At 41.7% G+C, this 24,974-nt stretch overlaps 1 protein-coding gene across 10 annotated transcripts in view; it reads right to left on the minus strand.

Moving 5' to 3' along the window:
* The window catches only part of sorbs2a (sorbin and SH3 domain containing 2a), a 173,453-nt gene that overhangs the window by 10,527 nt on the left and 137,952 nt on the right, over positions 1–24,974 (minus strand). For 9 of the 10 annotated variants that reach the window (XR_009821849.1, XM_062026649.1, XM_062026653.1 and 6 more), the window contains 9 exons: positions 24,635–24,684; positions 19,722–19,900; positions 17,719–19,473; positions 15,592–15,671; positions 12,233–12,330; positions 11,846–11,960; positions 11,652–11,783; positions 9,823–10,011; positions 63–100 (listed from right to left, as the gene is read on the minus strand). Coding sequence is in view for 9 of the 10 variants with exons in the window: in XM_062026649.1 (XP_061882633.1) it covers positions 63–100; positions 9,823–10,011; positions 11,652–11,783; positions 11,846–11,960; positions 12,233–12,330; positions 15,592–15,671; positions 17,719–19,473; positions 19,722–19,900; positions 24,635–24,684 (2,636 nt within the window). In the remaining variant the exon portion in view is untranslated. The remainder of the gene's footprint in view (positions 1–62; positions 101–9,822; positions 10,012–11,651; positions 11,784–11,845; positions 11,961–12,232; positions 12,331–15,591; positions 15,672–17,718; positions 19,474–19,721; positions 19,901–24,634; positions 24,685–24,974) is intronic. The other variant, XM_062026651.1, reaches the window with a different exon arrangement.

A 24,974-nucleotide genomic window follows, 5' to 3' on the forward strand; every position in this document is an offset into this window, starting at 1 on the left:
AAAGTAATGAAGACTTAATGAAGGTTGTACTTGATGACATGATGGACATAAAGATCACTTACGGGTCTCCTCCGCCATGAAGAGCATCCTGGACTAACCTCTGCAAGACAGGCACAAACAGAAAATATATCAACATGTAGTACAGGATAAGACTGTGGTTTCACTGTCAGTGACGCCGTAACAGAGGGAGGCACCACCAGGAAGTGTCTAAAGCAATAAAAAAGTAGGATGATATTGTGAAGGACATGTCTTCCCCTACCCTTCGACCTCTAACGGGCCTCCGCGACAAGATGGGGCTACGCGGTGGCTTACCGCCCACAACTGGCTCCTGCTCCAGGGACATAAAACAAACAACAACAAAAGACCTGTCTGTACTGTCCGTTTCCATAGCAACCACTGAAGCCACTCGCAGGCAAAAAGGCAATCCAGCGCACATGCTAACGTCCACAACACACCAGGATGCAACAACTACCTGCACACATTTGTTCCCTTTTATCCACTAGTGACATGCTAGTGTAGTAATCTGTTTTAGTGCACACACTCACAACTTTCTATTACATCCACGGCTAGAAGACTGAATGGTACGCCGGTTAAAAAAACAAAACAAAAACAAAAGCACTAGTGGAAGGATAAAAATTATTTAATCTAATCCGTTATATTATTATAGATTTCAAAAAGTGTGAAAAAATTATGTAACGGGGGGGCTCCAAATAAAATTATGCTTAGGGCCCCAATTTAGCCCTGTGTATTAATAGAACATTTTTACACTGACCAGAAAATAATAACGGGGTTTGGAGAACCAAAATAAATATCTAAATATTTTTTATTTTATTTTAATTTAATTTATTAATTCAATGACATTTATTCAGTGAGCTAACTCACCCAAAAGATGGCGCCGTAGAACAAACAATAAAACACCTTTTAAGCGTATTTGCTGATTTTGCTTTCTTTTTTAGAATTTTTTTTATGGCCTTAAAGAAGAAAAATACTTCAATAAGCCGCAGGATTCAAAGTTTAGGAAAAAAGTTGTGACTTATAGTAGGAAATGTATGTTAAATGTGTTATTTTGCACTAAAAAGAATAAGTTAATTTAAGTACAAAACATGCATTAGATAAAATTCTATTTATGAGTCAAAAAGTACTGTATACATTTTTTTAAATCTAATCCGTTATATTATTATAGATTGAAAAAATTGTGAAAAAATTATGTAACGGGGTGGCCTCCAAATAAAATTATGCTTCGGGCCACAATTTAGCCAGGGGCGGCCCTGTGCAATAATAGAACATTTTTACACTGACCAGAAAATAATAATGGGGTTTGGAGAATCAAAATAAATATCTAAATGTATCTAAATATATTTTTTTGAATTTTAATTTAATTTATCAATTCAATGAAATTTATTCATAATGTCTTTAAATGTATTTTAAATATAGTTATGTAAGATGATTAATTGTTAGAAAAAATATTTAAATTAAATGTCTCAGTTTTAATATTCAAATACTGTACTGCAGTGAGCAAACCCATCCAAAAGATGGCGCCATAGAACAAACAATAACACACCTTTTCAGCGTATTTGCTGTTTTTGTTTACTTTTTTAGAATTTTCTTTATGGCCTTAATGAAGAAAAATACTTCAATAAGCCGTAGAATTCAAAGTTTAGGAAAAAAGTTGCGGCTTATTGTCCAAAATGTATGTTAAATGTGTTATTTGGCAATAAAAAGAACAAGTTAATTTAAGTACAAAACATGCATTAGATGAAATTCTATTTATGAGTCAAAAAGTACTGTATAAAAATTGTTTAATCTAATCCGTTATATTATTATAGATTTAAAAAAGTGTGAAAAAATTATGTAACGGGGGGCCCTCCAAATAAAATTATGCTTAGGACCCCAATTTAGCCAGGGGCGGCCCTGTGTATTAATAGAACATTTTTACACTGACCAGAAAATAATAATGGGGTTTGGAGAATCAAAATAAATATCTAAATGTATCTAAATATATATTTTTTAAATTTAATTTAATTTATTAATTCAATGAAATGTATTCATAATGTCTTTAAATGTATTTTAAATATAGTTATGTTAGATGATTAATTGTTAGAAAAAATATTTAAATTAAATGTCTCAGTTTTAATATTCAAATACTGTACTCGGATATAAGGGGGTCCAATGTGAGGCCCAGGAGCCATTTGCAGCCTGAAGCACGCTTTTTATTGGAGAAAAGAGTGGGAAAAAAAGGAGCAAAGACGTTGGAAAAAATTGAAATGTTGACACCAATAATCATAACACACTGTCAGGAAAAGTAAAAAAAAAAAAAAGACCTACTGCTTTAATCCTAATAGATAGATGCCTGCTGCTCTCTGCAGTTGAGTAATTAAAGGCCCCTGGCCACTTTAGGAGGAAATACTGTCAAAGGGATTAATGCACTCATCAATTCATCACTCCATCTCCCGCAAAGCCAACAGCAACAAAGGTTAGGGTTCATCCTCAGCACCACCAAGAGCGCATTCCTGCTTTACCTTCACCTTGGGCGATCTGCGACCCGGGAGGGGCACTGCAGGGGGCGAGCGGCGGGAGGTGAGGGGGGCAGGGGAGGGGGTGGAGGGTGAAGTGGCGGGCTGGGGGCGAACGCCGTCCGACCACGACGGGGCCTCGCCAGAGCGCTCTGACGGAGGGGAGAGGGGAGGCGGCGTGACAGGGGGCGAGGGCGAAGCGGACGGCGGCGACGTGGAGAAGACGGGGAGAGGCGGGGGACGGGGGGAGGCGGCCGCGGGAGGGGAGGGGGCCGCGCCGGGACTGAGCGGCGAGGCAGGAGGAGATGATGTGGGGGACGCAGGGGTCGAGGGCCGCGGCGAGAGTGGCGAGGAGGGGCCGGTGGAGGGTGAAGGTGACCGAGGGAGAGGGCCGACATCAGCCTATGGGGGAGGGGCAATGACACACAACACTGAATTTACATGAAGGCGCTAACAACGTGACTTCCTGTTAGGACATGGAGACAAGTACTTTTCCTTCAACATACTTTCTTCTCTACCGTGAATACTCGTCTTGGCTGCAAAAAGGAGATGGCATTAAACATTAAACATCTGTGGCTGTAGGCAACCTCCTGATGTAGTTTTTATTACTTCCACAAGATGGCAGTAGCTGCACTTCAAAATGTTGCTACTTAGCTGCGATGCACTGTTGTGAATGCTGACTCGTTTGCTCCTTAGCGCTGTTACATCGGTTCTGTGGCACAACACGGTACGCGTGTTGACCAATGTGCATGTGGTCAAAGACTTTTTTCCCCTTCCCACCGTCTCACGTACACTTCCATAGCAGTTCTGTAGTGAAAACAGGAAGTATGTTTGATAGGAAAATACTTTTCTCCATGTCCTATACAAGGTCCTGCAGCGCTTCCCCAATGAAACCACATTTCCACTAAGCAGTGCAGTTCGGTGCGGTTTGGGGGACGTTGGGGATCATCTGTAGCTTGTAAGTCGGAGGTTCGAGACCGGATGTGGACAGAAACAAGGAGTGTCGGTGATGTGTTGTTAGAAGTTATCACAAAAAACTTTGTGTTACATTGAGTGAGAAGCAAAAGCTGTATTTGAAACCTACCAAGAGTAAGGCTCGTAAAACTCCACTGAGTAGGGGGGAAGCAAGATGAAGGTGTTCCTGTTTCTTTCATGTATTAAAATCAAACAGAAAGATATTGTCTTTCCCAAGGACTATAAAAGCGAAGAGGAAGCAGGACCAGAATCCCCTCCAGGCGACCTCTTTTTCAACTGTTTTACGAACGTCTTTTTCAACTGTTTTACGAACCTCTTTTTGAACTCGTTTACGACCTTTTCTTTTGAACTGTTCTGTAACCAAAGGCAACGCTGTTTACGACCCACTTCCCTCTGGAAGCAGCTGCGGTCATGTGGTTGGGAAAGGCAAATAAAGGAGGAGTTGTACAATCTTTCACCAGAGCATGCTGGAGATTGTACAAGGGTACAGTGTCCAGGCGACTCTCCTCAATATTGAGCCAAATTGAATTCTGTCTCTGTTTGATTCTTTGCTTCTTGTCTTGTTTAATAGATGTCATCAGTGTTTGAACCTGACATGTGTTATGTTTTATTTCGGTTTATCGCTGTTAATTGGTTAGCGTGATAAATTCATTCCCGCAAAGTAGGAATTATTAATAATAAATCTTAATATGAATGAAAAATAACTGTTTACGACCTTCTAAATACATTATTTAAGATGATGAGAGTCCTCTAGACATGAAATAACACCTTTACATGCTTTAATCTAGTGCTTCTCAATTATATTCTGTCACGCCCACCTAGGAAGAAAAAAACATTTGCGACCCCCCATTCTCTGCCGCGACTATAAATAGCATCATTTGTCTATAAAACTGTTATAAGTACACCTCTGCATGACATTGTATGCTTATTAACATTAATGAAAATAAATAAACATAAATCAACATACTACAAATAATAACTTTATTAACATATTTTTTTTCTCTGTAAAAGCAAAGATTTAAAGCTCATCACTTTGCCTGAAATTTAGAAAAAAAATAAAAATCATCCTTATTTAAACGATAAACACTTTTTGACCGACTTTGATACTGAAAACCAAAAATAATACATTTAAATTGATCATTAACAATTAACTCAAGAGCACAATATATGAATCACTTCAACTTACAAAACAATTTTTGCAGATTTTTTTCTTTAAATCAAAATGAGAAAGTCAGGATTAATGGCTACAATGAGCACGTTTTGTACCGCACAGCTTTTCGAAGCGGGGTTTAAAGTATGATTCCGCATGATACTGATAAAGCATAATCCCCGTGGTCATCGCATCGGGGACCCGTATGGGTCTTAGTCATAAAACATGCTAAAAATAGGTCATATATAAATTTAAATTGTTTTATTAAATGCTTAAATCTCTAGATCTACTTCAGGTCTGTCAACATCAGCTTGTTTATTTATTTTTTTAAGTTTTATGACCTTTTTGTCAAAACCCTGTTTTTTATGGCAAAATATATCATATTTCCCCCCAAAATTTTCAAAGTGGAATTTTTGATGTGAAGCATATGGAGCCTTAAATAGGTCAATAATTCACAACAAAATTTATTTTAATTCATTGTTATTTTTGGAGCCATGACAGTTTAAAAACAAATTATTGGGGATCCAAAAGGGACCCTCGACTCATGAAAGTTAAAAATAAGTTAAAAAAAAATAAAAAAAATTTTGTCACAGAAAACTTTGTTTTTTTATGGGAAACAATAATAATACAACAATATGTATTTCAATTCATTATTATTTTTTGAGTAATGACAGTAAAAAAAATAAATGCCACTAAAATTCTTGGGGATCCCAAAGGGAGCCCCGACTGTTAAAAATAAATTGTTTTTTATTTTAAACTTTCATCACTTATTCCGTCGATTATACATTTTTATAATTTTTTCCTGTTTTTGTTTTATGCCCTTTTTGTCACAGAAAACTTTGTTTTTCTATGGCAAACACACAAAATGTTTTTTCTCCGCCAAAAATATTTCAAAGTGGAATTTTTGATGTGAAGTAATTGAAGCCTTGAGTACGGCAATAATTCCCAACAAAATTGATTGTAATTCATTGTTATTTTTTGAGCAATAGCAGTTAAAAAAAAATGCCAAAAAAATTTTTGGGGTTCCAAAAGGGACCCCCGATTCATGAAAGTGTTAGAAATATGTTGTTTTTTATTTTAAACTTTTACCGCTTATTCCGTCGATGATAAAAAGTTTTTTTTTCATGTTTTTATTTTATGCCCTTTTTGTCACAGAAAGTTTTTTTTATTTTTATGGCAAACACACAAAATGTGTTTTTGTCTGCCAAAAAATATTTCAAAGTGGAATTATTGATGTGAAGCAATTGAAGCCTTGAGTAGGTCAATAATTCACAACAAAATGTATTCTAATTCATTATTATTTTTTGAGCAATGACAGTTTAAAAAGAAATGCCACTAAACTTCTTGAGGGAACTAAAAGAGTCCCCAGACTCATGAAAGTGTAAAAAATAAATAGTTTTTTTATTTTAAACTTTTACCGCTTATTCCGTCGATTATAAGTTTTTATTATTTATCATGTTTTTGTTTTATTCCCTGTTTGTCACAGAAAACTTTTTTTTTTATGGCAAACACACAAAATGTTTATTCTCCACCAAAAATATTTCAAGGTGGAATTTTTGATGTGAAGTAATTGAGGCTTTAGTAGGTCAATAATTCAAAACAAAACTGATCTTAATTCATTATTACTTTTAAACAATAGCAGTTTGAAATAAAACATCAGAAAAAATATTGGGGATCCAAAAGGGCCCCACTCATAAAAGTGTTAAAAATATATATTTTTTAAACTTGATAATCATTTTATTTATTTTTTTCTAATGTTTTTGGTTTTATAGTCTTTTTGTCACAGAAAACATATTTCTTATGGCAAACACACACAAAATATATTTTTTTCCCAAAAACATATTTCCAAGTGGAATTTTTGATGTGAAGTATTTGAAGTAGGGCTGTCAAAGTTAACTATAAATTTCTTTAACAGTAATTTTTTCATCGGGCGATTAACGCGCATGCCTCTTTTTTTGACCCTGGGGCGATTCCATGGTGTGAGGAAGTCTAATGGTATCACCTGCGTCCACTCACTGTTGAGCCACAAGCGGGAAAGAAGCGAGCAGAAATGCACAAAGAAAAGGTACCAATATGGAAATCCGATATCCAAAACCTTGAGAAGTCGTTCTCCCGCCAATACAAAGACCATTTTATCTTCAATCGCCGTGAGACGACGTCATTGGAGCAAATGCAGGCTAGCGCGCTTTGTCGATTGCACAGAGGAGTGCAATAATAACATGACATGCAGATTGTACCTGTAATTTCTTTAGCAAAGACAGAGGCAGGAAATCTTTATAATTTTTGTCTTCAAAACACCTTCTCAAATTAATCACAATTACGCGTCACATCCGCTACAGTAACAAAATGAAAAATGTATTCCATTACGATCATGCTTTGGTTGTCAAAGATGTGTTGATGTAATCTGTGATATTTCTACCTACATAAATGTTAGTAGAGGAATGAATATACTGTAGGCAGATTTTTCTCATTAACATGCTCTGATTGATAGTCCTCAATTACAGAATGTTTATTAGGCTGTGTATCACACATTACCGATACATTGAGAAGATATTGGACATTGTCATGAAGCAAAACAAATATGATTAACTTGTACAACATGTACAGAAGCATTTATTCAGGTAGAAATATCCCATTTTACATGACCTAACATCTTTGACAATCAAACCATGATCGTAACAATCCACATTTTGTGGTATTAATGCTTGAAAATGGTATCTAAACATGGAAGTGTAGCTCCTCGTTTGAATGCAAGGGCTCCTACAGCAGGGCTCCTACACATTCTGTTTCCCTACAACATACAAAATCGGGCAAGACACCAACGCACTGCAGGCAATTAAAAAAATTCTCATTAAAAGTGTGTTTATGTCCTTTTTGTGTTGAGCTATTTAAAAAAGCATAATGTTCATTTCATTAAAGCAAACTAATTGCCCAGTCATGGTAATAAAAACCTGAAAATTATCTGTCTAGGGCAGACCTGAGCAAATTAAGGCCCGGGTGCCGCATGCGGCCCGTTAAGCTTTTCAATCTGGCCCGCCGGACATTCCCAAATCATTTTTTTACATCTTTAAGATGGAAAGTGTAGCTGCCATTATGATGTGCAGTCATGTTTTCTAATGACTGTAAGTCTTGAACTATACAAAGTATTTCAATGGTTGGAATCTGTGCTTTTGCATGATATACTAGTTACAATGGTCATCTAATTAGTTACTATGGTAATCTAATTAGTTAATATGGTCATCTAATTACTTACTATGGTAATCTAATTAGTTACTATAATAATCTAAGTCACAGCAGCTCAGACGAGGCACCAAGCAGTGTGGGTGGGGAGCCTGAAATGTGGGTGTCAGGGACAGATGCTGAAGGAGATTTTTACAACAAAGTTCTAAAGCTTAGTGACATATCACATATATTAGATTCTAGTTGTTTTTTTTCCCACCCTTCGCATTCATATTTCGCTGTTTTGTTGCATTTCGCTTCATTGTAAAACATGTCGATCGAGAGGGGGTGTAACGTTCATATGTTGTCAATATTCAGTGTTTTATCGTTCATAGTTAATATTGTAAATCCCACGTTCTTTATTTCCATGTACATTCTGGGTGTCTCATTCAGTAAAAAAACTTAAAATTCCATTCTGTTTTTTAAGGCAGTCTGTCATAACGTTCTTAGCATTCAATCAGACATTTTTTCTGAGGTTTTGTATTAGTGTTCCTAAAAATAGATATACCGGCCCTCAGACACAGTTTTCTCTAAATTTGGCCCCCCGAGTCAAAATAATTGCCCAGGCCTGGTCTAGGGTACACTTATGAATGACAAAAAATTATATCCATTTGCGAAACATTTTGAGTTGACTATGAAAAAACTCGAATATTATATGTTAAATATTTGAATCGTTTGACAGCCCTAATTGGAAGCCTTCAACAGGTCAATAATGCATAACAACATTGATTTTGATTCATTCTTACTTTTAGAGCAATAACCATTTTAAAGAAAAAAAACAGCCTGCATGGCAGCTTTGTGTCATTAAAGTAAACTTTTTCTTGTTACATTTCACAGGTTTGCTTTTTTATTCCACTTTTTTTAAGTTTTTACATTTTTATAGGATATTTAGAATGTGCTGTCAAAAAATTTGCTAAAACGGACACCACTGCATTATAATGTAAAAATCGGGAAAAAAAAAATCGTAAGAAATAGCCACTGAAGCAAACTGCACTGCTCGGTGGAAACGTGGCTTTAAAAGGTCGTAGGTCACATGTGCTCTACCTGTGCACTGAGTCTCCCTGTAAAAACATCCTCCTCTTCCTCTCTAGCCTCATCTTCCTCCTCAATGAATAACTCAATAAGCGCCTTCCCTTTGCCTGACGGAGGCCTTTGACCCTCATCATAGGGGACTTGCACCGTCACGGGTTTATGGTACCAGGCCCTGCCTGTTGATTGGCCAGCCGGTGTCGCTTGGTCTGCTTTAACGTGAACCCCGCCCTTACTGGTCGCTAAGGGAGTGGGATATTCCGGCGCCAGCCTGGAAGCGCCCCGGTGGTCCGTGCGGTCGGCGACATCCAGGACCATGGACAGCAGCTCGTCATAGGGGTCTTCCACACGCAGCTCGACGTCGGCAAAGCGGCTCGGCGGCGTCACCGGCTCGGCCGGCGTTCTAAAGAACTCCCTCGGCTTCGCCGCGTGCGACCGCTCGCTTACGCTAAGCCCTCGGCTGTTTCCGAGCGCAGAATCGGGGAGCGGGGAGGTGACGGAGGAACGGGGAGGCGGGGACAAAGGGAGGCGTGAAATGTCTTCTTTGGAATAGGGTTCCCTCAGGAAAGGAGCGAGGTCGGCGGGAAGCGGGGGAGGCGTGGGCGGTACGGGGGTGGCTGATAGGGAGGGAGGCGGGGTGGCCGGGGCGGCGTCCACCGTGAGAGAGAGCCACTCGTGGGTGACCGCCTGCAGGTCCCGCCTCCTTGGCGGCGTGTGGGGGGAGGACAGGTCACGGGCGGGGGATGGAGGCGGTGGGTGGTAGAAAGACTCCATGAGGGGGAAGTGGAAAAGAGGAGAAAGTAAATAGAAAGCTGACTTCAAAAAAATGTTTCTAACAAAGGGAGTAACATAAATAGTCAGTTCTGGGGTCAAGCTGGCGCCCTGATAAAACAATCTCATCGCCTACCCTGGCGACGCGGTGGTGGTGCTCCCTACCTTGACGGGGGTGGAGCTCGGCGTCCGGCTGTAACCGTGGCGGTCCAGGTGGTGGGCGGGGCTCTTGGAGGGCGAGCGCTTGATGAGGTCGACGTAGGCCACGGGGAAGATGCCCTGTTTGCTTGTGTCCGGGATCTTGCCCTCGTACCAGTTCTGGTCCACCTGCCTGAGCACGATGATCCTTTCGCCCTAAAAAAAACCCCCAAAAAACATGCACATTATTTTTAAATCTGATCCAGACGACAGGATGCACGCATTGTACTCACATTGGGCCTGATTTACTAAAGGTAGAGATGTCCGATAATATCGGACGGCCGATATTACCGTTGGATGAATCGAGAATCATGCGAATCACACATAGACTTGGTCTACTTGGCCATTTATGTGTTTCCCTCGTGTGTCAAGGTCCAGTTGTTTTGTTCTGCAACATCCTTGAATCCCTTAGTCATAATAAATAGAGATGTCCGATAATATCGGTCTGCCGATATTATCGGCCGATAAATGCGTTAAAATGTAATATCGGAAATTATCGGTATCGTTTTTTTAATTATCAGTATCGTTTTTTTAATTTATTTTTTTATTAAATCCACATAAAAAACACAAGATACACTTACAATTAGTGCACCAACCCAAAAAAACTCCCTCCCCCATTCACACTCATTCACACAAAAGGGTTGTTTCTTTCTGTTATTAATATTCTGGTTCCTACACTATATATCAATATATATCAATACAGTCTGCAAGGGATACAGTCCGTAAGCACACATGATTGTGCGTGCTGCTGGTCCACTAATAATACTAACCTTTAACAGTTAATTTTACAAATTTTCATTAATTACTAGTTTCTATGTAACTGTTTTTATATTGTTTTACTTTCTTTTTTATTCAAGAAAATGTTTTTAATTTATTTATCTTATTTTATTTGATTCATTTTTTTAAAAAGTACCTTATCTTCACCATACCTGGTTGTCCAAATTAGGCATAATAATGTGTTAATTCCACGACTGTATATATCGGTTGATATCGGTATCGGTTGATATCGGTATCGGTAATTAAAGAGTTGGACAATATCGGCATATCGGATATCGGCAAAAAGCCATTATCGGACATCCCTAATAATAAACAATCCAAACATTTTGTACAATGTTCAGGCCGACCATACGTTCAACTCCAACCCACATATGCTCTTCCAATGGTTCAGAATAGAAAAAAGAGAAACGAGCAGACATTCGTGTCCTCCTTAATGCTTTTCGACCTCGCTCTCTTTCCGGACTTTGACAGACACAAAATATGGTACAAAAGGTCAGAAATTCCACCACAATAGCGCTGATGAAGGTATTGTAAACAACTGAGTTAAAAGTGCATGCAGAGGTAGATAAAGCTGCTGCGTGATGATGAACTACAGTACTTTAACAGCAGGTACTGCCATCTTAAAGTTAAAGTTAAAGTACCAATGATTATCACACACACACTAGGTGTGGTGAAATTTGTCCTCTGCATTTGACCCATCCCCTTGTTCACCCCCTGGGAGGTGAGGGGAGCAGTGGGCAGCAGCGGTGCCGCGCCCGGGAATCATCTTTGGTGATTTAACCCCAAATTCCAACCCTTGATGCTGAGTGCCAAGCAGGGAGGTAATGGGTCCCATTTTTATAGTCTTTGGTATGAACTCACAACCTACCGATCTCAGGGTGGACACTCTAACCACTAGGCCACTAAATGTCATCTTGTGGATGACATTTAAAAGAACAACATCAGGAGGTTGCCTACAGCCACAGCTTTGTAACACAAACGTTTTTTGACCCGGCGCCATGCTACAAGAATCAAGCTACCTTGCGGAGAGACAGCTCCACGTTGGTGTCTGCATTGAAGTTATAGCGAGCCACCGCTTCGCCGATCTCTCGGACGTGCGCGGGCGGAGGAGGGCGGCTGGGCTGCTGCTGCTTCTCCGAGGACGCCATCCTCTGCACGAAGGGAACGCCAATGAGTGCTGTAGAACACGCGCTTCTAGCAGGTGTGCACGTACCTCCACGTAAGATATGGGGAGGATTCCCACGCGGCCGCGGTGCTCGCCTTCATACCAGTTGTTGTCGATCTGCCTGATGATGTTCACGGCGTCGCCCTTTTTGAACGTCAGCTCCCTGCAACACAGTCCGGTTATTCATGAAGGGGGGGGCGGGGGGGTATTAAGTAGCATCAGCAAGGCGTGCATGCACCGTACGAGTAGTGCACAGCGGTAAGCCATTCATGAGGTGACGGAGCTACGAGGCAGAAGTGGGACGTCGGCGGCGCCGTAAAACAATCATAACATTTAATGGAGCGAGTTGCCGATGGTCGGTTAGGGCGTTCATGCTCGGTAAACTGTCGCGGCGCCCGCTTGTTTTGCTTGCGCTGCGGCGTCGGCTGTACTCACTTAGCCGTCTGGGCCTTAAAATCGTAAATGGCTCTGGCGGGCTGCTTCTGATGGAGGAGAGAGAACAGAATGAGTTGTGTCATCTGTTTGTGGGAAACCTGGGAAGTGAGAGAGAGAGAGAAAGAGAGAGAGAGAGAGAGAGAGAAAGACAACAAAAAGCACAAGAACAATATCATTGTTTCATTATGCCTGACAGTGTGGTGAACAAAATCAAACAACAACCGTTAACAGCTGTGGCTGTAGGAAACATCTTGATTTTTTTTTTTCTTTCCTGCTTCTTAAGACAGAGTTGGATAATCAATACCTTACTGGTGCAGATTTAATTGCACCAGGAGACTTGTCCGCAAATCATTTCGATGAAATCACAAACCGCTTCAGGCAGCCCTCGGGTTGTCTCTGGCTAACAATTTGCACATTTCAAGCGCCGCAGAAATAAGACCGAGCTCCGGCGGCGGGCCTCTCTTTGCGACTTGCTTCTTTAGCAGGCGTCTCCGTAGTAAACCCTGTCGTAGAAATGCTGGTGTTTTTAGATAACAAGGTTTGATGTGTTGACGTGTGATGTTTTTTTTTTTTCCTCCTTGCAAATGTTTGCAGAACATTTGGTGCGCACAGCACGCAGTAAAACAGTGAAGAAGTCCCACAAGATCGACGGCATGTTTGTTTACAATGACCTCAAGATGTATGCAAAACGCTTTATTTTATGTTTTAACAAGATTCTTATAATTTTTGTATTTCTTAATTTGCCTTTTTGTAATTTTCCGTAAAGCACTTTGAATTGCCTTGTGTATGAATTGTGTTCTATAAATAAACCTGCCTTGCCTTGAGAAAAGTAGCGCTTGATTTGCTCACCCTAACACACCTAGGGCACAGTATGAGGAATCTTGCCTCATTAAAGCGTTTTTTATTCATTTATTGGAGTTATTTTTTTATTATTTATTATCAGATTTTTCTGTGTGATGTCATAATTCCTCAAATCGGCCCCATAAGTATTGTGCACCCTTAGTTTTTATAGAAGTACAAGTAGGGATGGGTACCGAATCCAGTACTTTTTTGGCACCGACTGAATCCCACCTGTCCTACCGGGCACCGATTAATGTAAAATCCAACGGTGTCATGTTTTGATATCTGGGTTGCACGTGACGTGCCGCCCGGCTACCAACTCTTAGCACTTCAACACTGCAGCAGCACTGAGAGCGGACTCAGCAAAATGACCTGTAAATAATGTTGCAATTTTCAAAGCCAACGAAGAAATTCACTCAAAAAATGCTCCAACGCAAGTAAAGTAAGGCTCCACTTAAAAAAAATAAAATAAAATGTGCTAGCTTGATGCTAATATACATTGACTTTGCTATTGACATGCTATTATTTTAGCATTAGCAATTTTACAAATACCTCCAAATTTGTTAATGAAAACTACAACTAAGATGCACGTTACAATCAAAGAGCTGGTGCGTAATACGTACAATACTTACATTATTAACACTTTTTAGGGAACAACTGACAAGTCAACACACCATAAACTATACACTACTGCCATCTAATGTCTTTGAAGTGCAACTGCATTGCAAATGAGACTCCAATTGTTTAAGAAAACAAGATATAACAACTGGACAGCAGCTCATTTTTAAATATTGCAATAAAAAAGTTGATTTTATCATTATAAAAAATTCATATTTATTAACACGTACAAATACCAGGAATCGGTATGGTATCGGTTCCAATGTGAACGGTCCCCATCCCTAATCATGAGTGGTGAAGAATCCTTCTTATATCCACCTCTGCGTGCGCTTTAAGGGCCTACTGAAATTAATTTTTTTTATTTAAACGGGATAGCAGATCCATTCTATGTGTCATACTTGATCATTTCCCAATATTGCCATATTTTTGCTGAAAGGATTTAGTAGAGAACAACGACGATAAAGTTCGCAACTTTTAAGCCTTGCCTATACCGGAAGTAGCTTGACGTCACAGGAGGAAGGGCTGCTCACATTTTCCTATTGTTTACAATGCAGCGAGAGAGATTTGGACCGAGAAAGCGACGATTACCCCATTAATTTGAGCGAGGATGAAAGATTCGTGGATGAGGAACGTGAGAGTGAAGGACTAGCGTGCAGTGCAGGACGTATCTTTTTTCGTTCTGACCGTAACTTAGGTACAAGCTGGCTCATTGGATTCCACACTTTCTCCTTTTTCTATTGTGGATCACGGATTTGTATTTTAAATCACCTCGGATACTATATCCTCTTGAAAATGAGAGTCGAGAACGCGAAATGGACATTCACAGTGACTTTTATCGCCACGAAAATATACATCGGCGAAACACTTTAGCTACGGAGCTAACGTGATAGCATCGGGCTCAAATGCAGATAGAAACAAAATAAATAAACCCCTGACTGGAAGGATAGACAGAAAATCAACAATACTATTAAACCAGGGACATGTAAATACACGGTTAATGCTTTCCAGCTTGGCGAAGCTTAACAATGCTGTTGCTAACGACGCCATTGAAGCTAACTTAGCAACGGGACCTCACAGAGCTATGATAAAAACATTAGCGCTCCACCTACGCCAGCCAGCCCTCATCTGCTCATCAACACCCGTGCTCACCTGCGTTCCAGCGATCGACGGAAGGACGAAGGACTTCACCCGATCATCCGTGCGGTCGGCGGCTAGCGTCGGCTAGCGCGTCTGCTATCCAAGTCAAAGTCCTCCTGGTTGTGTTGCTACAGACAGCCGCTAATACACCGATCCCACCTACAACTTTCTTCTTTGCAGTCTTCATTGTTCATTAAACAAATTGCAAAAGATTCACCAACACAGATGTCCAGAATACTGTGGAATTTTGAGATGAAAACAGAGCTTTTTTGTATTGGATTCAATGGTCTACCAATACTTCTGTTTAACTAGTGAAATCACGCGCATACGTCATCATACATAAACGTTTTCAACCGGAAGTTTAGCGGGAAATTTAAAATTGCACTTTATAAGTTAACCCGGCCGTATTGGCATGTGTTGCAATGTTAAGATTTCATCGTTGATATATAAACTATCAGACTGCGTGGTCGGTAGTAGTGGGTTTCAGTAGGCCTTTAAAATGTTGACTCAGCAGCAGGTGGGCGTGTTAGACCTGCTTGACACTCTTCTATACGTTTTCATGTGTGTCCTGCTTCAATTTTGAGGAATAAATGGCAACTGGTGATCATTTGAGTTGTATATAAACAAGTTGGCTGTTCTGTAATTAAACAATGTGCATTTCTTCTGCACGGTTCTTTTGTGTTGTAACAATAATAGACACCACACAACAACCCACTAAATGTGGTATCAATGATACAGTATTGCTACACGAGAACAGATTGTACCTCTCTGTCGGGAGTTGCTCTTCTACTCTGGGGCGTGTGTCGTCCATCCACGGCAGAATAACTCCTGGGGACATCCTGGTCTGTAATTGGCAAAGGAGACATGTGGATGCAAGTTACAGCCGTTACCATGGCGACGGTGATTGGCAAGGGGGCATGCTCAAAATAAAAGAGTGAAGCGTGCGACGATGATGCTCAGGAAGGGATGATTTGTTTTCCAAATCACTTGGATGAGGGCGCTGTGATTTCCACAACACGACACAACGACACACTTTTGATCCGATAAATGTAAAATGAAACATATGAGAGCAACAACTTTTGGAAAAGAAAATGATATAAATTTCATAAAAATAAATATTACAAACAAATAACACTATGAATTGCATCGCACCATCCTAAATAACATACTGTACATTCTCAAATATAGAACGCCTTCGGTTTAAATATCAGGAGGAATTAGCTTTTTACATCAGAATTTATAGTAAAAAATTGTAATTTAATTAAGTAGAAAAAGAAAAATAATGTGTTGTGACTAGGGATAGATACCAATTCCCCGGTACCTTGGAACCAGTGTCGGTACTCAATGGTACAAATTTGTGATACTTCTGAGTGTGCTTATGTGGTAATAAAAGTTGTTTAATAATGATGTATTCTTTAATTTAATTGTGCTGTCCAGTTGTCATATATTGTTTTCTTAATCTTATGAGCATAATTTGCAAGTATGCTTTCATTGTAGATTGTCCCAGGTGTGTTGCCATAGTCTTCGCCATTATTTGAATGTGCCAGTCTTGTTTTTTGTTGAGTCCTACAAAGTGTTTGTACTGTAAGTATTGTACTCATTACTCAGGATGGGTACCGTTCACATTTGAACTGATACGGTACCTGGGAATCGATACCGGTACTCGACAATACCAATTTTCGGTACTTTTGTGTGTGTGTTAATAAATGTTAATTGTTTATTAGTAAAATTTTATTTTTCAACGTAACATTTAAAAATGAGCCGATTATGATAACTGTGCTGTCCAGTTGTTATATCTTGTTTTCTTAAACAATCTGAGTCTCATTTGCAATGCAGTTGCACTTCCAAGACATTAGATGGCAGTACTCTATAGGCTATCTATGGTATGTTGTCTAACTAGGAAGTAGCTTTTTCCAGGATGTTGACTATGCTATGTTGCGCCCTACAAAGTGGTTGTACTACAAGTATTGTAGCTTTTTAATTGTAACATTCATCTAATTTGTAGTTTTCATTACCAAATTTTGAGGTGTTGAAATCGCCATGTCAAATAGTAGCCTGTCTATGGCAAATCCAATTTGAATTAGCATCAAGCTCACGCATTTTGGGAGAGCGGAGCCCTACTTTAAGTTTGAGCGTTTTCTACCAAGCATACTTGCTTTGTTGGTGTTGAAAATTGTAACATTACAGCCCTGGGTGCTGCTTGAGTGATTGTTTACATGAGCCGGTGTTTAGTCTGCAACCGGACGTGGCGTCACATGCAATAAAGATGTCAAAATATTGCACCGTTTGATTTTACCTAAATCGATACTCGATAGTACAGATTGAATTCGGTCGATGCCTATAAAAGTACACAATTCGGTACCCATCCCTATTTATTGCACACCAATTGTTTGATTGTAACGTGCATCTTTGTTGAACTTTTCATTACCAAATTCGGAGGGGTTAATATCGCCATGTAAATTTGCTAATGCTAATCAGTAGCATGTATATAGCATATTCAATGTAACTTAGCATCGAGCTAACTTGAGAAGTGGAGCCTTTCTTTCAGACATGCTGGTTTTGTTGCATGGAAAATTGCAACATTAACTAGAGGCAGTCCGCTACGAATAGGCCGGTTTTCCCGACAAGTGCTTGAGCCGTGCTACCGGACGTGGCGTCATGTGACACAAAGTTATGGAAAATTGGTATCGTTTGATTTTACGGGAATTGGTACTCTGTAGCATTAATGGAATTTGGTAGGTATTTATAAAAAGTATCAAATTTGGTACCCATTCCTAATCGTGCCAACGTGGGTGAAGCAGACAAAGACCACATTAAATCCAAGGTAAACGTATGCAGATGTAAAGAAAAGATGATATCATAAAGAAGGCGTGCTGATGTGTCATCTCCACCTGAGTAACAGAGACCATTCCCATTGCCGCGCTCCTCCCCGTAATCGTTACAGTTGGTGGCGTCCAGGTGGCGTGCGTAACAGGCACTGACTGGCGACTGCATCCGTGGCGACTGCAACTGCGGCGTGGGCGGATCGCCCCTGTACGAGGCGTATCCCGTCAGGCTCTCGTCTGCGTACGGCGTGGCAGGTGAGCGGCCCTCGTGCCAACAGCCCCTCCTCCCCGGCAACGAGGAGCTCCGTTCCGGTACGCTTGGCAGCAGTTCGGAAAGTATTCTCCTCAGGATGCTGTCGTCGGGCGGCCTGGAGCCTCTGTGGCCTCTCTCGGCCTGGATGTGCTCGTAGATGTCTCTCAGGGCGGCGTCTAGCGCTTCGTAGATGGCCTGTTTGGACTTGGGTCTGCTACCCCGACCTCCGCCGCCACCGCTGCTGTTGCTTCTCCTGCAGCTAGGCGGCGAGCCCTTTTTCTTGTGGAAAGGCACTGGGCTGACCAAGAAGGCCAGTTTGGACATCGACTGCTGGGATTGGTTTTGGACTTGGGAGCGGCTGCCGCGACTCTGCGGCAAAGGTCTCTGGCAGTCCTGGCGTGCTCTCTCTCTCTCGTGGCGGAGCATGGTGGTGAAGCGGGTGTAGGAGGCGGGGCAGCGGCCTTTGCAGGAGCTGATGAGGTGTCGATGTTGGTAGCCCTGGTTCTGGCCAACACTTTGGTGGTGATGGTGGTGTCGGCGGTGGTGCGTGTTGGAGCCATACAGGCTCTCCGAGGAGGTGAGTGAGCAGTGGTCAAAGTCACTCTCACTGCAAAACGAGGACCCCTCCACCTGAATGAAGTCACTGAGGTCTGAGGCGATGGCGTCCTGCTCGCTGTCAGAGTAGTCGGGGTTGGCTTGCGGAGCTCGAGGGACAGGAGGAGCCAGATAAGAGCGCAGACGGTTGGGCTCCGGGCCAACACGAGGTTGTCCCTCTGGGGGGATTCGAGGCTTTTGTGAGTGATCCACGGCGTGAGGTACCGGTCTGTTGCCGTTGTCGTCTTCCTCCAACAGGGACTCTATGGAGAAACGCCGCTTTGGGAAATTTGGGGTGCCACCGCCACCGCTGCTAGCTCGAGATGACGAACCACCTGGCGTCGTAGCGCCTGACGGCATCTCGCTGTCCCCCAAGTTGGGCATCGATTTGGACTTCTGGATAAGGCGCTCGTATTCGGAAATGCGGTTCGGCACCGTATCGTGGGGCACCTCTTTGCCGCCGGAGGGCGACCAAGGAGAGAGGCGGTGCAGATGCAGGTGAGGCTGCTGCTCCAGCTCCAGGATTCGTGCACGCACTGAGCGGATGACCTCAGAGGGGATCAGATGGGCTCTGTCGATGTGATGCATCTTGCGGTAAAGCTTCAAAAAGTCCGGAGAGTCGCGCGGGAGGCGCCTGTGGAGTCGAGGCGCCGAGCCGACAGAGGCGGACCCGTTAGAATCCGAGTTGTTACCATCGCACAGCAGCGACCCGGCACTTTCTGAGCGGCAGGCGCGCCGCCTGCTTGACCCCTCGTCGTTCAGCAGGTCGTCGCAGCTGCGAGACCTGAGCTTGCCAGCGGGAGGCAGCGCCTCCTCCGCATCCCGGTGCCTCGAATGCCAGGAGCTATACTGTCCGGAGGAGGGGCTGCCTCCCGGGCCCGCGGGATCAGAGGGGAGGAGGGGGGGCAGAGAGGAGTTCTGGCAAGGACCCGGAGAGGTCAAAGTGTTTGAATACATGACGCATGCGGCCCCACCTTTTAAAGACGTCCCAAAGAGAGCAGCGTGGTGGGAAGAGAAGAAGAAGAAGCAGGAAAGCGTGTTAAGCAGTAGTAGCTGAGAATGCATGAAAGAGGAAGGAGGAATCACAAAACACTCCTTTGAAGCAGATAAAGAGCACCAGTATGACAGTCTGAGGGGAACAAGAGAGAAAACAAAGGTGGAGACCAGTGTGTGTGTGTGTGTGTGTGTGTGTGTGTGTGTATGTGTGTGTGTGCATGTCTACCTTTGGCTCTGGAGGGCGAGGATGGCGAAGAACGAATGACAGGTTTCTTCAGGGTGTTGCTGGGTCTGTTGGCGTCTGGCGTTTTGGGCGACGTCACGACTCGGCTCTGTGAGGACGGAGCGTTTGCTTGGGAGCTCGTCGGCTCGGACTTCCTTCTCTTCCTGTAGTCGCTGGCAGCACTAAAAGATGACAAATACGTTGTTCAAATCAAATCAAATCAACTTTATTTATAAAGCACATTTAAAGATTACCACAGGGGTAGCCAAAGTGCTGTACAATAGGCAGGTTAAAAGATAACACAAGAAAAACGAGCAAACACAACACAACACAACACAAACAGAGCACGATAAAAAAAAACATAGAAACAGGTTCACAGCAGGTGCATTATGGGACGCTATAGCAGGATGGAGATCACAGAGTGTTAAAGGCCATGGAATAAAAGTGTGTTTTTAAGAGCGATTTAAAAACAGGAAGAGAGGAGGCTTGTCTAACACTCAAAGGTACCGTATTTTTCGGACTATAAGTCGCAGTTTTTTTCATAGTTTGGCCGGGGGTGCGACTTATACTCAGGAGCGACTTATGTGTGAAATTATTAACACATTACCGTAAAATATCAAATAATATTATTTAGCTCATTCACGTAAGAGACTAGACGTATAAGATTGCTGGGATTTAGCGATTAGAAGTGACAGCTTGTTTGGTAAACGTATAGCATGTTCTATATGTTATAGTTATTTGAATGACTCTTACCATAATATGTTACGTTAACATACCAGGCACGTTCACAGTTGGTTATTTATGCCTCATATAACGTACACTTATTCAGCCTGTTGTTCACTATTCTTTATTTATTTTAAATTGCCTTTCAAATGTCTATTCTTGGTGTTGGGTTTTATCAAATACATTTCCCCCAAAAATGCGACTTACAGTCCAGCGCGACTTATGTATGTTTTTTTCCTTCTTTATTATGCATTTTCGGCCGGTGCGACTTATACTCCGGAGCGACTTATACTCCGAAAAATACGGTAAGTCGTTCCAGAGCTTGGGAGCAGCAGCGGCGAAAGCTCTGTCACCTCTAAGCTTCAGCCTTGTGTCAGCGACCGTCAACAGCAGCTGATCGGCTGATATTAGGGATCGGGGGGGGGGGGGGAGGTCGGAGAGATAAGTTGGAGCGAGGTTGTTTAGACATTTGAAAACAAATAGTAGGAGTTTAAAGTTGATTTGGTAGCGCACAGGGAGCCAGTGAAGGGACCCTCGTATAGGGGTGATGTGATCACGCCTGCGGGTCTGTGTAAGCGCAGACGAGCAGCATGGTTCTGCACGAGCTGCAGGCGGGCGACGGAGGCCTGGCTAATGCCTACGTACAGGGCATTGCAGTAGTCAAGACAAGTCGAGATAAAGCCGTGGATTAATTTCTCAAGATCATGTCCTGACGGAAACGGTTTCACTTTTGCTATTTGGCGTAGTTGATAAAAGCTTTTTTTGTATGACGCTGCTGATTTGTTTTTCGAACTTAAAATCTGAGTCGAACTTTACCCCCACGTTTGTGACACAGTCGCTGAGATACGGGGACAGAGTGCCGAGGACCGAACAACATAACTTCTGTTTTGTTTTCATTTAGGCTCAGGAAGTTAACTGAAAGCCAGGCTTTGATGTCGTGCAGGCAGTCAATGAGACGTTGGACCGTGTTATTTTGTACCTTGGGAAAGTAGATCAGGCAGTCATCTGCATAAAAATTAAATGCAATACTGTGCTTCCTGAAAACAGAACCAAGGGGGAGAAGGTAAAGCGCAAATAAAAGAGGGCCAAGGATTGATTGTTATGACTTGTTACGCCAGGCCATTCCCTTTTTTGTCCCATTTAGTTTTTTGGGTGTTTGTCCGGTGCTTTTGGGTTCACTTCCTGTTTTGCTTTTTTATTTTGTTTCCACTTCCTGTTTGGTATGTGTTCACCTGCAGCAACTTCACCACTGCTTCAAAACACTGTCCTCATCATTTGTGGGAGATTAATGATTGTTTTTCACCTGCTGCTACGATTACCAGAGGGCTTTAAAAGCCAGAGTCACGGGTTAGTTGGTTGTGGGATCACTGTTGGCGTCACAAACACGCTCAGGAGTAATTTGAGATTCTTTTTTTGCTTCACTCATTCTTGTGAGCGCTCCCAGAGGCTCTATTTTTTCATGCACAGGTTTTCCCTCTGCTTTTCTGTACAATTCCCTGCTGCACTCCATATTTGTTTTGTCCTTGTGACATAAAATACTCTTCACCTGCACGCTGCCTGCTGGTTCCTGCATTTTGGGGTCACTACAAAGAGCGAACCTAACATATTCATCAATGTTTCCTAAATGCCCAAATTCACATCTCTGTTCAACAGACTCTATTAAAGTTGTCGGGTGTGTGGCCTACAAATGCTAATAACCAGCAGGGTCTCGAATTAGCACGGGTCAAAACACATTGGAATTGCCAGCTGTGGCTGTAGGCAACCTCCTGGTGTATTCATATTCATTTAAATTAATTACGCAGGATGGCAGTAGCTGCATACTTAATAAGCGTTATCTAGCACTGCACGTGCTTTAAAACAGTGGTCCCCAACCACCGATTGGCCGCAGAAGAAAAATAAAAAATGTTTTTTAAAATTTTTTTAAAAAATTAAATCAACATAAAAAACACAATAAATACATTATATGTCAATATAGATCAATACAGTCTGCAGGGATACAGTCCGTAAGCACACATGATAGTATTTCTTTATGAAAAAAAAAATAAAATAAAAATAAAAATAATAATAATAATTCCCCCCCGGTCCGTGGGCACACATGATTGTATTTCTTTATGAAAAAATAAATAAATAAATAAAAAAATAATAATAATAATTCCCCCCCGGTCCGTGGGACTAATTTTCAAGCGTTGACCGGTCCGCAGCTACAAAAAGGTTGGAGACCACTGCTTTAAAGTGTCGCTATGAGAGCCGCCTTTCCCTTTACGCGTTCCTAGCCCCTTCCTGTCAGTGATACAAACATAATGACACATTTCCTCTAAAATGCTCATTGTCACTTGTGGCGTGCTGCGTTAGTGCTGGTCTTGTAAGGCAATTATACGAGATTCGAGCCCAGGTCCAAGTCGAGTCAGGTAGTATTGCAAATTGATGTTTTAAATCAGCGGTGTCCAAACAACAGTCTTCAATGTGGCACGTAAGACGTCATGAGTTCAACAAAGCATCGAACCTTGGAGTGCTTTCAAAGCATTCTAATATACCAGGCGGTTTCTGAATGCTACATATTTGCTGCCAACTTGTGGACAATGTGAGTAAGTCAGATCCATGACCATTGAAAGTATTTTGAAATATATATATATATATATATATATATATATATATATATATATATATATATATATATATATATATATATATATATATATATATATATATATATATATATATATATATATATATATATATACATATACATATACATATATATATATATATATATATATATATATATATATATATATATATATATATATATATATACACACATATATATACATTCCGGAAATAATTTTTTGGTGATTTAACCCCCAATTCCAACCCTTAATGCCAAGCAGGGTGGTAATGGGTCCCATTTTTATATGATTTTGGTATGACTCGGCCGGGGTTTGAACTCACAATCTACCGATCTCAGGGCGGACACTCTAACCACTAGGCCACTGAAATATATATACTGTATATACCCACATACATACATAAATACATGTATGTAAATACAAACATACTGCATACGAGCCAGTCTGCCCCACACCAAGAGGAGAGGATAGCAAAAAACAAGGTACTTATTGACTACATTATCAGACTACAATGGCGGACTCTATTTTTTAATCCGCTGATGTCACACTTGGGAAAAACATCACCAATGGCTCAAATTCAAAATGGGCTCATTTGGAAGGAAGTACGAAAGAAGGCAAGATTGTTTTATAAATATCTCAGCAAAGGCTTCCGTAGTTTGATTTCACATTTGTCGGGATTTATGCAGATCCATAATCCACAAAAACAGGTACCAATAGGTAAGAAAAGGTGGTATAGGGCCCTAAACGGCGGACATTTATCTATGAAAGTATCGAGAAGCTGCTTTTTTTTTAATTTAATTTTTTAAATTTTTTAAATAATTTATTAATCAATCCAACAAAACCATACACAACAATACCATAATAATGCAATCCAATTCCAAAACCAAACCCGACCCTGCAACATTCAGAATAGCAATAAACAGAGCAATTGAGAAGCTGCTGATGTTGGAAGAAAATACCGTAGAAGTCCACTCTCCAGGGTAAATGCTGTACTAATATTAGTATTACATCACTCCATACAACTACTGTAGTTGTTTGTACTACATTAGATTGTTGTTCCATACAATATGGCATGTTACATGTTTAGATTGTGCTGTTTGTGTAGATTTTCATTGCTCATTTGTAGGAGATATAACACAGCTATTATTAAATGTTAACATTCTTACATTACAACGACAAATGAGCTTTTTTGTACTTAAGAAGAAATCACCATAAGCTTCCAATTGAGGACGCAGTGTCGGCCTATTCATCACGGGCAGCGGTGAATGGAAGAAGGACAAGAGAAGGGTGGAAGGAGGAGGGGGAGTTTGCTGAGGCAAGGATAAGAGGTGAAGGGTACAATCAATGTTTTCATTTATTCCGGCTCAGTGAGTCAGAAAGGGAGATGTACAAGCAAATAAAGGCCGACACTAACCTAAATAATGAGTGAAAATGAGGGAAAAGCAGAGCAAAAACAAGGCAAACAACAGAGAGGGGAAGCTGCGCTCCATCACAGCGTGGACCAGTGATGTTGACACTGTGGGGGAGGGGCGAGGGATGCAAAATAAAAGAAACAAGAAGGGTTACCTCGCAGGTCTCTCGGGGGGCTTGTCGGCGGGGGCGAGGAGCAGCGACGCCTGGAAGACAGCGCAAGACAAAAAGAAGAGAAGTGAACAAAAGGGAGGAGGAGAGGAAGCGGCGGTCGGCGTCACGTCGCAGCCCGGCTGCACGCGCCTCTCGCTGTGCCACGTTCAAAATGCTCCCCTCCTGCATGTGAAGCGAGGGATGGTTCCACGTGGCGCACCTGAGCAGGACGAGGCCTTGAAAACAAATCCTGCTCTCGCTCTCTGGGGCTGCTTGGGAGAATGGAGGCAAAGGTGAATGAGCAGAGGAGCTCAGCTGCTGGGGCAAATGTTAGCTGACAAAC

This window comes from Entelurus aequoreus, linkage group LG18 (assembly GCF_033978785.1).
Source record: "Entelurus aequoreus isolate RoL-2023_Sb linkage group LG18, RoL_Eaeq_v1.1, whole genome shotgun sequence".
NCBI classification, from domain to species: domain Eukaryota; kingdom Metazoa; phylum Chordata; class Actinopteri; order Syngnathiformes; family Syngnathidae; genus Entelurus; species Entelurus aequoreus.